The 12,586-nt window shown below is 35.0% G+C and overlaps 1 protein-coding gene and 1 pseudogene across 1 annotated transcript; both read left to right on the plus strand.

The window, feature by feature from the left end:
- The first annotated feature begins 1,677 nt into the window (after positions 1 to 1,677).
- LOC125651251 (uncharacterized) lies at positions 1,678 to 3,180 on the plus strand. The gene has a single exon (XM_048879830.2). The coding sequence runs from the start codon at positions 1,678 to 1,680 to the stop codon at positions 3,178 to 3,180; it is 1,503 nt and encodes a 500-aa protein (XP_048735787.2).
- Positions 3,181 to 3,488: 308 nt separating this feature from the next.
- On the plus strand, positions 3,489 to 11,608 carry LOC125652367 (uncharacterized; annotated as a pseudogene).
- Positions 11,609 to 12,586: the final 978 nt, after the last annotated feature.

Genomic DNA, 12,586 nt, shown 5'->3' on the forward strand with positions numbered 1-12,586 from the left:
ATCCAACAATTTATATTACAAGTCAGTTTTCAGTTACATTTATTTTTCTAACCCATCATTGTGTACTTCATTTTACTTTTTTATATAAATCAAACCCTTTAACCAAAAAATTCTACATGATGTATTTGCATGTAGATGTACTCATCGTCAAGCAGCTCATAAATGTCCTCATCCTAGCCAAGTGGACAAATTCTGTATTTAAAAAAAAAAAAAACAACAAATACGCTAGCGCTGAATCGTAACCATTACAAGGAGGTTAGACGTTACTGAAGCATGCCTAGGTCTCTAGGACCAGAATCAAAATCATTCACCTAAATCCGCATTCATCTGAAAGTACAACTGTGCAGGATGCTACAACTAAGTATTCAATAGTTCAATACTGATCCCATTGGGCAAATATATTACACATCTATTGCTGAACCCTATCCTGTTGAAAAATTTTGTGTCAATTCAAATTTTGAAAGGGATTGACAGGGACTATATTTTGTGGCGGAAGGATTCACTAATCAAAACGTTCTAATTCTGCTTGGTATTACAGTTTCTGTTTCATCCAATTTATCGTCTATTTTTATACCCCTAATCGTGTATTTCAGTTTTATATTTATGATACAGGTAGTTGAGACTTGGAACTAGTTCAAATGTAATTTTGTAACTTGGTTGATATATTTTTCTAAACAGAACACCGATTCTTAAAAAAGTTTTAATTAATTTACTCGAAATTTTGTATGAAAATTCAGTATTTTCGTCAATAATTCAAATTTTTTATCTCCAACCCCCACTTTCTTTAGTTGCATTATAAACTGGAAGACCAGACCTTGAAAATTATGTAAAATTTTAGAAATTGACATTACTCCTTTTAAACTCTCAATTTTGATATCAAGAAGTTTTTTGTATATCAAGTGCAAAAAGGTCATTATTCATTTCCTTTACCACTATTAATTTCTTTTTTCATCTGTAGTGTTACAGGACATGATTATGTATCTATTTTATGTAATGATTGATTTGTGTTGCTTATGTTGTGTTGACACTAACAGAAAAATCAAGTTTAATTGAATAAATTTTAAGTGCAAGACGGTCATGTTTAGAACACTATATACATGTAGCTCAATAACAAGCGTTGCGACACCAGTTTTTCTTTTTAATTTCCTAATTCTCCTTCAATGTAGAAATCAAAAATACACTTCCCCAAAGAATGACATTACTCCAAATGTCAGGTGCGAACCTCTTTAACAATATTTTAAATGGTTATCCTTCTCTTTTAAAACAGGATCCGGAAATGATGAAATTCACAGAATCACCCAGGGTTGCAGTTGGATCCATGGATGTGATACAACCAAGTTCTTTCTAATTATGCAAACCTTCTGTAGACGAAATGTTAAACATTTATTCAAGAAAATTTTCATTCCAGTCCTTGTGACTTGGATCGTATATTTAACCTATCACCATACAGCACAACAGGAATACTACACACAACAATGCCAAGTCCAATCGCAACTGGACGATAATTCTATTAAACGTCATTTCTGGAATCCAGCTAGCCTCAAATGCTACTCTTGGCCAGAATTGGTTTTTCTCAATTCATCCGGTTTTCTTCATTTCAACCAATCAGCTGCTCCGTGGTCACAAAAATACATGCATGCTCTCCGATGCAAATATTCAGTCATCTATTTATTTGGTATGAACGAAGCTCGTTTTTTTGAGTTTCAGATTTCGTCATTTCCATTGCATATAGACCGTGATTTCATTCATGTGTCTTGTACAGTAAACGGTACCACTGTGTACGCGAATTTCCTCTACAACGTGAATCCAAAAACAAACAGAAGACGTTTGATACCTGAGTCAGAAAACCAACTGAATATATTTATTTTTGGATTCGACTCCGTGTCACGTTATCTGGCTGAGAGGAAATTAAGACGGACTCTACATGTCATGGAAAACCAACTGAATGCCTACAAATTTGAGGGATATGCACGCGTGGGTGATAATACCTTTCCAAATTTATTAGCTGCCATGGCAGGAAAGACCATCACAGAGGCCATATTATCTCGCACAATAAATTCATTGTACTCGGAAGTGATCAAACGTGGCTACATCGACTGTCATGCTGAAGATTGGACCTCTTATTATCCACCTTTTGTATTATCGTATCCAAATTATACTCACTATCTGAGAACGTTGTTCCTGTCAAGAGAGAATCCTAATCTTAAAATAGTAAAGACGAGCAAAGAACACGCAAATCTTCGAAAGGTGGTTGATCCAAAATGCTTCGGAAATCAAAAACAACACAAGATTATTTTAGATTATACTAGGATGTGTATTGAACGGTACAAAGGTTTGAGGAAATTCGTCTTCTTTTGGCAAAATGAAATAAGTCATCATCAGCCGAATTTTCTTTCTCTAGCGGACCAGGACACAGCTGATCTAATATCATGGATGAATGACAACGGTCATCTGACCAATTCTGTTCTGATACTTATGAGTGACCATGGTCCTCGTTATGGCCCCATTGCTAGACATGAACTCGGTGTACTAACAAGAAATCTTCCTTTACTTAGCATTTATATTCCACGCGCTGTCATACAGAAGTATCCACATATACACGAGAATTTTCTTACAAACAGAATGCGTCTCTCTACTCCGTTTGATCTTCATGAAACTCTCAAAGACGTTTTATTCCAAACCTTAAACAAAAAATCTACATTACCATCTTTTTCATCACCAAGGGGAATAAGTCTTTTTCAAGAAATACCAAAATACAGAAGTTGTTACGATGCGTCAGTGCCAGAAAACTACTGTCCGTGTTATAATTCAGAACCTTTAGATATCCATAATTCCATAGTAAGGAGTGCAGCTAGTTTTGCAGTACTTCATATAAATATACAACTGATGAAGTCAAATTTCTCGTGTAACAATTTACAGCTAATGTCAGTCCACTCGGCAAAGCTTCAGAAAGTTCCCCAGAAACCGAACTCCGCAAAAGTGATGCAGACGTTTGTCATTTTTGAAACTATACCGGGACATGCAATATTCCAAGCAACAATCCGAAGGCATTCACAAAGTATTCACAGCATGGAGATCATAGGAGACATAGAAAGAGTAAACAGTTATGGCAATCAGTCTAGCTGTGTTCCTAACGAACCAATCAATGCACAGTACCGTTTATATTGCTTTTGTGTGTGATGTAATTTACCGTAAATTTGATATTTACAAGTCATAAATCTTTCATTACTATTTTAGTTTTATATGGTTCTGGGAGTTGGTGGTGGGAGATATGAATATGAGGGGAGATAACTTACCTGACCGTAAGCTCAAATGATTTTTTTCTGATCAAATGTCATTCGACTCGTCCTCAGCATCATAGAAGTTAACTTTTAACATTTTCGACTTCAATCAAACTTGGCTCAAAATATGCATCCAAATGGTGTTCTAATTTGTTTAATGAAACGGTCATGATCTAATGGGCATAAGCAGTTTTGAAATAGCAAAATATGAGGTTATGTTTACGTGTTTTTTCTTTGGATTTATGTCCCATTAGAGATTTTTTCACTCGTATTGAGACGTAACCAGCTGTAGATGATGTACCACAAATTTAGACCTATGCTTAGCGCTTACGACTATAGCAGTGAGGGTTCTTTACAGTGTAAACACCTAGCACGACATGGGACTTCCTATTTTGATGTCATATCTGAAAGACTCGTGAATCGCGAACAAACACTCACTACGTAAAACGGTTTCCGTTTTATTTAGCGTCGGGATCGAGAATCGAATCAGTGTATCACCCGAACTTAGGTACTATTGCTTCAATAACAGCGTGTCACTTCGCTTTATTGAGCGTGCAAATTTCACTCACTGATTTGCTGTGTGGTTTTAATAAACGTGAGTTTGGATGACCACCCTATATCATTCCATCAATGTGATTGATCGCTAAGAACAATAGTAAAGCCTGTGCAATTGAAATCTATGAGAAGCCTCGTCCAAACGTTTGCACGTTCAATCAAGTGAAGTGCCATGTTATTGGAATTATGGTACATGTACATGTAATGTCATCTTTTTCCCCCCTTGGACTTGGAAATGATTGTTTGTTTGTTTGTTTTACGTCCCGTCGATAACTTTTCACTCTTATCATATTTAGACGTCACCAATTGTAGGTGAAGTACTACAAATCTAGATTTATGCTTAGCGCTCAGGGCCGTAGCAGTGAGGTTGTTTTTTTTTTTTTTTTAGCGTGTCACACCTTCTGTGACACGGGACCTCCATTATTCAATGGAATATCCGAAAGACCCGTGATTCTCACATCTAAATGCTGAGCGTTTGGTGAAGGAGCAATCGCTACGTATATCAACGACTTAGGTTTGACGCGGCCATGGCACGAGCGGGGCTTGAACTCACGACCTCCCGGTTACGAGGCGAACGCTCTACCATTGAGCTACCGCGACCGGCTGAGTAAGAAATAAGTATATAAAATAACTTAAAAAGAATATAGGGCAGTGCTATAACCTAGTGATTAAGGCGCTTGCTTCGCAACAGGGGGGACTCAGAGTCGGTCCCCTCGCGGCGTAACACCTGAAATATTTAACATAGGTACATGTAGTGACTGTTCTGTGACTAAGCTCCTGACATTAGAAGTGACAGCCACTAGTCTCTCGGATGACTGTAAAACCAGGAGTCCCTGTGGGCGTTAGCGCGATAAAGAATTGTTACGGCCGTATACTCCTTTCTTAATGAGATGCTCATAAATATGCATACCGCATCGAAAACGAGGCTACCGTCGGTTTCGACGCACAACAAACATGTCGGATTTAGCGGAATGTACGAAGTCGGTTGGTTGCGCAACGCGAGATCTCAGTATTGTCCCCCTCATTACCTTCGGTTTTGTTGAAGAAACAATAAAAACTTTAAACAAGAGTGAAGGATGCAAAGAAGTTTCCAAGGGATACAAATATTTCAGCGAGAAATACATTTCGGATATCAGAGGTAGGTCAAATCGTCTATCAGCTGATCAGTTTGACAGATACTATCAACTGATCGATCTTGAATCGTTTTGTGGCTGTAACTTACACCATATCAGCATGTAACAAAGATGTCTACTGAAGAGATGATCTTACATAATAATTAGTTATATGAATTAAATACGATGATTGTTGGTAAAACTGATCGATCGTATACATGTCCAAGTACCCCCCCCCCCCTTCCCCTCCCTCAGAAAAAAAAGTTTTAGGCCTATAGCATCCCAGCCTGCTGAAAAACCATATATTTTTGTTGAATGATAAATAATCTAGTAGTTTCAATGAGTTAATTTATGACAAACTAGCATCATTTTATCAATTTATAGCCCCTGCATATATATATCATATGATTTATTTATTCCAAATTAGGGCCCTCCTGGGCATACATCACTATTATTAATACATATATATTCTCAATAAGATTTGTTTAAATCATAATGCATTTGACAGATTTCAGTATGTAATGTTTATGAGAAGAAGAAAAAAAAAGTGCATTGTAATTTAGTATTATGAGCTACAAACAATGTTCATAACATGAGACATTTTGAACATGGTATTAATACTTAACGTATTACATGCAATTAACTTGTGCCGTAAAGTTTCAACTTTGCATTTGATGTGTGATTTCACCGCAACACCTACAGATAACATTATATTGAAATCACATGAAGAAACTACAAACAATTCTGTATGTTTTGATATTATATCCAGAAAAATGAGCTACATATGAACGCTGGAATAAGTTGGGTTTTTTTCAAATGAAATGAAATATATAGTGAAAAATGGAATGATGACTCACTAATGGCCATGTACTGTATATGATTAATACTCCACTGTATTAAATGCAACAGATAGCACGGGATGGTGCATTGGTACCAAGTCAACATGTCATGTTTATAATGAGTGCATATGTGCAAACATGGTTTCTCATGGTTCATACATAATACACTGTATTACTAGTAGTATGTGCTTAGACAATGTAAACCACATGAGACATTACATCATACATGTAACCATAACATGCATATATCATGGTATACATATGTATATTGTATCATGTAGTTATAATGTTCAATTGTTAAAATTGTATACTATAGATAAGCTGTTTCGAATACTTAGGGTACAAGACTAGTCGACATGACACATGCAGGCACTGTCCCTTGGTACCCCCTGTGTTCAGAACAACATGTGAAAGTACTCTTATTTCTCTAGTAGATAGATGGCTTAAAAATATTGATGAAGGTAAACTTACTGGTGTAATTTTTATAGACTTACGGAAAGCATTTGACACTATAAATCACAAGGTTTTATTACACAAACTCAAGTCATTTGGTATATGCAATGATACTTTTGAATGGTTTAAATCATATCTAACAAATCGTACACAGAGAGTTATTTGGAAAGGCAATTTATCGGAGGAAAGAAATGTAACCATTGGAGTTCCGCAAGGCTCTATTTTAGGCCCATTGTTTTTTATCCTGTATATTAATGACTATCCACAAGCACTGAAACATTCTCATGTAAATATGTATGCAGATGATACTTCACAAGATGTAACAGATAAGTCAGTGGAAAATATTGAGTCAAAGATGTATGAAGATCTTCAGCGCAGTATAATGTGGATTAAGGAAAATAAATTAAGCTTAAACCTGTCTAAAACTCAATGTATGCTTATTGGATCGGCACAAAAATTATCAAAGTATCGAAAATTAAATTTAGTGATAAATAACCATGTCATAGAATGTGTTCAGGAGTCAAAATTACTTGGTATTATTATTGATGAAACTTTGTCCTGGAAAAGTCATATAGAATCACTTATGAACAAGATTTCCAAGAGAATTGGCATTTTAAGAAGAATAAGATATTTTATGTCAAACGATGCGCTGCTGAAGATTTTTAATACTATGATTTTTCCACATTTTACATATTGTTGTACTATATGGAGCAATCCAAGAAATGCTGAAAATGTGAATAAGCTTTTTATATTGCAAAAACGAGCTGCAAGGGTAATTCTTAACATCAGAAATTTTGAAACACCATCTAATGTCATGTTTACAGAACTTAACTGGTTGCCTCTATCAGATTACTTTGTCTATAGAAAAGTCATTTTAGTGTATAAAGTTTTACATGGTTTAATGCCAGATTATTTAAATGTTTTTAAATATGTATCAGAAGTCAGTCAGAGGCAAACTAGAAATTCTTATTCAAATATTTTGTATATACCCAGGGCAAAAACAGAATATTATAGAAGATCTTTCAGCATTTCAGGGAGCACAGTGTGGAATGCCTTGAGTCAAAACATAAGAAACTCAACGAGTGTTGCGTGTTTTAAGAGAAATTATCTTAGAGATTATCACCATACTTTTTAAGCTTCATTTTGTATTCTATTTATCTTACATTCATAATTATTTCTTAAGTTTATATGTATTCTACTTCTTTTAATCTGTGTTTATTTTACTAATATCTGTCTGTATGTATGTTATATGCAGGACCATATTGAAAACTAGCGTTATCGCTAAATATGTAATCCTGGTTAAATAAAGGTCTTATTATTATTATTATTATAACAACAACTCCCCATATATCATCCTTCTTATACAGTGCATTTTCAATAAGTATTGTTACATTGTATGAGCCAACTCTAGACCAATGTCAATATAGAAATTCTTAACATGTGTATTTAAGGTATACATGTGTATCATTATCATGTAGTCATAATGTAATTGTTAAATATAGTATATGTGTTATATATATATATATACATGTATATATATATATATATACACTTGTAATAAAATTTTAATCAAACATTTCTTATTGTAGTGTATAAATTGGATGATGGCTGTGTTGTTAAAGCTAGATCCTACCGATCACAGAAGAAAAATGAGTCTCCACACACAATTGAGGTAATATTCAATTTGATTGTTTATGATGTTTTATCAGTCATATGTATCATAATGATTAATTATTCTATTTACATTTTTGAGATACCATCTAATATGTACTACTTAACCTGTAAGTTACAGTCACAAATACCAGTATACAAAAATTATTGGTTAAAGCATATGCTTCCTTAGAACTCGGGTTTCCCCTCTGAAATTTGGGATTGAGTCCAACTTGATAGGGTGGTCACTCACCCATACATGCATGTGGGGGGTTCCTCCCTCCAGATGAACCCATTCATATCAACATCTGTACCAATGTATTGATCACTGCATTGAAGTTGTATAATTCATTTTTAGCTCACCTGAGCTGAAAGCTTAAATGAGCTTTTCTGATTGTCCGTTGTCTGTCGTCTGTCTGTAAAATTTTCATACTAACGACTGCTTCTCCAGAACCAATGGGCCAATTTCAACCAAACTTGAAACAAATCATCATTGGGTGAAGGAGATTCCAGTTTGTTCAAATGAAAGGCCATGCCCCCTTCAAAGGGGAGATAATCACAAAAATGCAAAACTAGGGTAAGGTCTTCTCAAGAACCACTGAGCCAGAATAAAGCAGAAATTTACATGAAAGCTTCCTGACATAGTGGAAATTCAAATTTGTTAAAATCATGACCCCTGGGGGTAGGGTGGGGTCACAATTGGGGATCAAATTTTTTCCTGTTGGGATATTGGGAAAATCTTTAAAAGTCTTCTTCTCAAAAACCACTGGGCCAGAAAAGTTAACATTTACATAAAAGCTTCCTGACATAGTGTAGATTCAAGTTTGTTAACATACGGCACCCAGAGTTAGGGTGGGGGCACAATAGGGAAACAAAGATTTACATACAAATTTATAGAGAAAATCTTTAAATATGGGCCAAGGTGAGCAATGTGGCCCATGAACCACTTGTTGTTAAACACTATACAATAAATGAATTGACTATTAAATTATTACCTAAATCCAACTATACTTGTTTTAAAATATTTAAATTTACATTAATTTACTTAATGTTTTTAAATTTGTCTTTACAGATACATCTAAAATCAGGACCAATATTTGAGAGAGATGACAGCAGTTGCTCCTGTCCAATTGGAACTCTGGTGCATGTGGTCACATTACAGGTCTTTTGTATACTCTTGCTCATATGAAAACAACTGGAATGCTGGTTATTCCAACAGATGTAGCAAAAACCTCACTTCCACAAACATGGCATGTACCAAGAGGGGAAAAGGTAGCAGGGAGCTCCATTGACAACGTTCGAGTGTTAGGTTTTGATATGAGGAACCCATATGTGCCACCTAGAGGAATTCGAACAACATTATACAACCCTATTGAAAATGTGTCCGAACTACCTTTACAGGAATTGTGTGATAACCTTGAAGAAGTTGACGACACCTGTATGCTTTTGAGCGTGGTAAATTTAGAACGTCAGAAGAAAGTTGTAGACACGAAGTTTGGCAAATTCCCCAAGGGGAGTCCACTTGCAGTGCAGCAAAAAATGAACAGTAATTTAATTCTGAATATATTGGATGCTGATGACTTTCCTAAATTACCATCTCAAAATGTGATGATTAACAATATATCTACTGTGTTATCTGAAACAAAACACTTGAAAACTGACTCATTAAGTGTCACTACTGATGAGGCTTCAGAGATAGAATCTCTGACTCAGTTACAGTCCCAGGATCCCAAATGGCACAGGATTAGGCTTGATAGGATAACGGCATCTATTGCTGGTTCCATTGTCAAAAGGAGAAAAGGTAATTATGTGAAAAATGTATCGGCTTGATACATGTAATGAACATTACTACATTTCAAATAAGATTCTGCATTTTTAATTTGATATGTACACTTAAAATACAACATGTTTAATTCAACGAAATAGACAAGATCATGAATTATTATTCTAGAGAACAATTGTATATATAGTACAATGTAAAGTTCAATTTTTCTTGTATGTCTTAAATTTGTAGCCCTCAGTGGTGCCTTAGCTTAGCTTGTTTAGTTAATTGACCAATAGCTACAAATTAAAGACATTGAACAACTTCTTTTCAAAAACAAATTTTCAAACAATGCTGTTTTTGGTATAGACTATGACCCCTTGGTGGAGCGACTAAGGACTTCCAGATCTGTGGTGACAGCCAATATGAGACATGGGATAGCATGTGAGCCTACAGCAGCTGAAGCATTTGTAGCAGTAAGAACTCTTACAATATATGTTTTCATGTATTTGATAATAAATGCAGGCACAAATATTTGTTAGAATAACTAGTCCACTTATTATATGTCCAGTTGTAAATACCTTAGGCATTTAACCCAAAGAAAACTAAATGCATAGGTCTATACATGTATATCAATTTGATAAATACATAAATTATAAATAAATACACAAAATTTACAAGATCTTTTGAATATAAATAATATTGTCATAATTTGAGGTCTTTGGATATGTGTTTTGAATAAAGCACCAATGTATTGATGAAAGATTTCATGTAAAAAAAAAAAAAATCATACAAATAAATAAAACATATATAAGAGTCAGCAATATTTTAAAACTATGTTCTACTACTTTCTGTATTTTCAGAGGATGAATGACAATGTCAACATTTATCCCTGTGGAATATGTGTCAGTCCATGGTCACCTTGGTTGGCAGCAAGCCCAGACAGAAAGGTGTATTGCCCTTCCCTTACTCCATGTTATGGTTTACTGGAAATCAAGTGTCCTGTCAACCCCCTATCACAATGTGTTTACCTCAACAAGGATGAAAATGGGTTTAAACTGAAGAGGACACATAACTATTTTCATCAGATTATGATGCAGCTTGCGGTAACAGGACTAGAGTGGTGTTACTTGTTTGTTTGGACTTCAGATGAATCTCATCTTGAGCTTATAACATTTGACTCAAGTAGATGGCAAGAAATGAAAGACAAGCTTGATATGTTTTATTTTGACCATTACTTGAAAGGCTGATCAATATTTGATATAGATCATTTTCATTTGAAGGAATGTTTTCATTACTTAAAGTAGCATTTTCTATATCTATTCAAGATTTGCTAATTATTTCCATTCAGTTTCAACATGTTTATGCCAAAGTAACCAGGTCAACGGTCATGTTATTAAATGCAAAGTCTTGCCATAAGAAATCTATATACAAAATATGAAAGCATGCCTTAAATAATTCAGGAGATATTTTCTTAAAAGAAGATCAATCTTCAAGGTCATGAGGTCAGAAACTTTGGTACCAAATCAAATTTTCTCACATATGAAGACTGAGAGCTTTATCACTTACCATTTAAAATTATGTGCCAGGTTAATTTTTTGGATAGACAGGACAAATTTAATATTCCTCCAACATTAGTTGCAAGGGGGAGGGGGGGGGGCTTAAAAACTTTCCTAATGAAAGTTACTTCTAAATATGGTTGTGTAATTAACTAGAGTTATTGTTATTAATTATAAAACAACCAACACACAGGTAATATGTGTCGTGAATTACATGGCATGAAATTTATAGATCTTGTAATATGTTACTTTAATTTCTGGTACAATTCTGATACAATTTTTATATTCTGATAATTGTATATATTTATCTCATTTTCCTGATTGATTTCATCTTCAATTTACTTCCATTCCTTGACAAGAGGACCCTTGAATAAAGTTAGCATGTTTGCCACTGTCCATAATTGATTTATTGTTCCTACCATACTTAAGGGAATGACACCATCAAAAAGGTGGTACTCCTTGACTCTGCGGATATGCCTCTCAATATGTATCCTTAGTTTTGCTATCACCTGGGTTTGCTCCACTTCTTGCCTTGAAAATTGACCTTGACTTTGGAGGAATGGGGGCGTGTTAACTGAAATACCTGTCCCCTCTAATACCTTGTTCAGAACAAATCCTTTGTCTGCCATTATTGAATCACCCCTATCCAGGAGATCAATCAGGCCAGAAAGCTTGGTAATTTCTACATCTGACATATTTCCTGTGTACAAACTTGATACAAAGGTCAGAGCTCCATGTGGAGCAATCCCAACAAGTCCTTTCCATGTGTGAGAGCTTTTGTATGACGAATAACACTTGGAACTGAGAACAAGAGATGAAGGTCTCTCTGTCTTTAACTCTGTACAATCAATGATTACCCGTGTAGAGGGATACATACTTTTGAATTGGTTAGGCATGTTCTCATTTATTTGCTCTCTACTTGGCCAGATATTTATGCTACCAAGAGCAAAGTATAAAAGATTTGCCCATGTAATAATTTTCCTACTTACAGTAGACAAATGACATTTAAATCTTACAGCCAAATCCTGCTCCATAAGACCACATTTTAAACGGCATAAAAACATGAACAATTCGTCAATGAGCAACATGTTCCTCGGATTGCCCACCAGTACGTGCTGGTTGATTCTGTCAGAAGATCTGTAATAATAACTGGTCATTCTATTAGCACCAGGTTTGATAAATTCATAAAAAGTTGTAAACATGATCATGGATGCAAAACCTGTATAAAATGAAATTAATGCATTGTCATTTCAATCTGATTAAAACCAGATCCTGAGATCCGCTCACTTAGATCGCTACACTAGGATCTGACGTAACCCCATATAGGGTCACGTCCGCATGACCTTTCGTTAAGCCAATCAAATTGACCCTGTCG

The sequence above is a fragment of the Ostrea edulis genome, chromosome 5, assembly GCF_947568905.1.
Source record: "Ostrea edulis chromosome 5, xbOstEdul1.1, whole genome shotgun sequence".
In the NCBI taxonomy this organism is placed as follows: Eukaryota; Metazoa; Mollusca; class Bivalvia; order Ostreida; family Ostreidae; genus Ostrea; species Ostrea edulis.

What these genes read in the sequence shown, in the direction of transcription:
- LOC125651251 (XM_048879830.2), top strand. Translation starts at nt 1,678, where the DNA reads ATGAACGAAGCTCGTTTTTTTGAGTTTCAGATTTCGTCATTTCCATTG.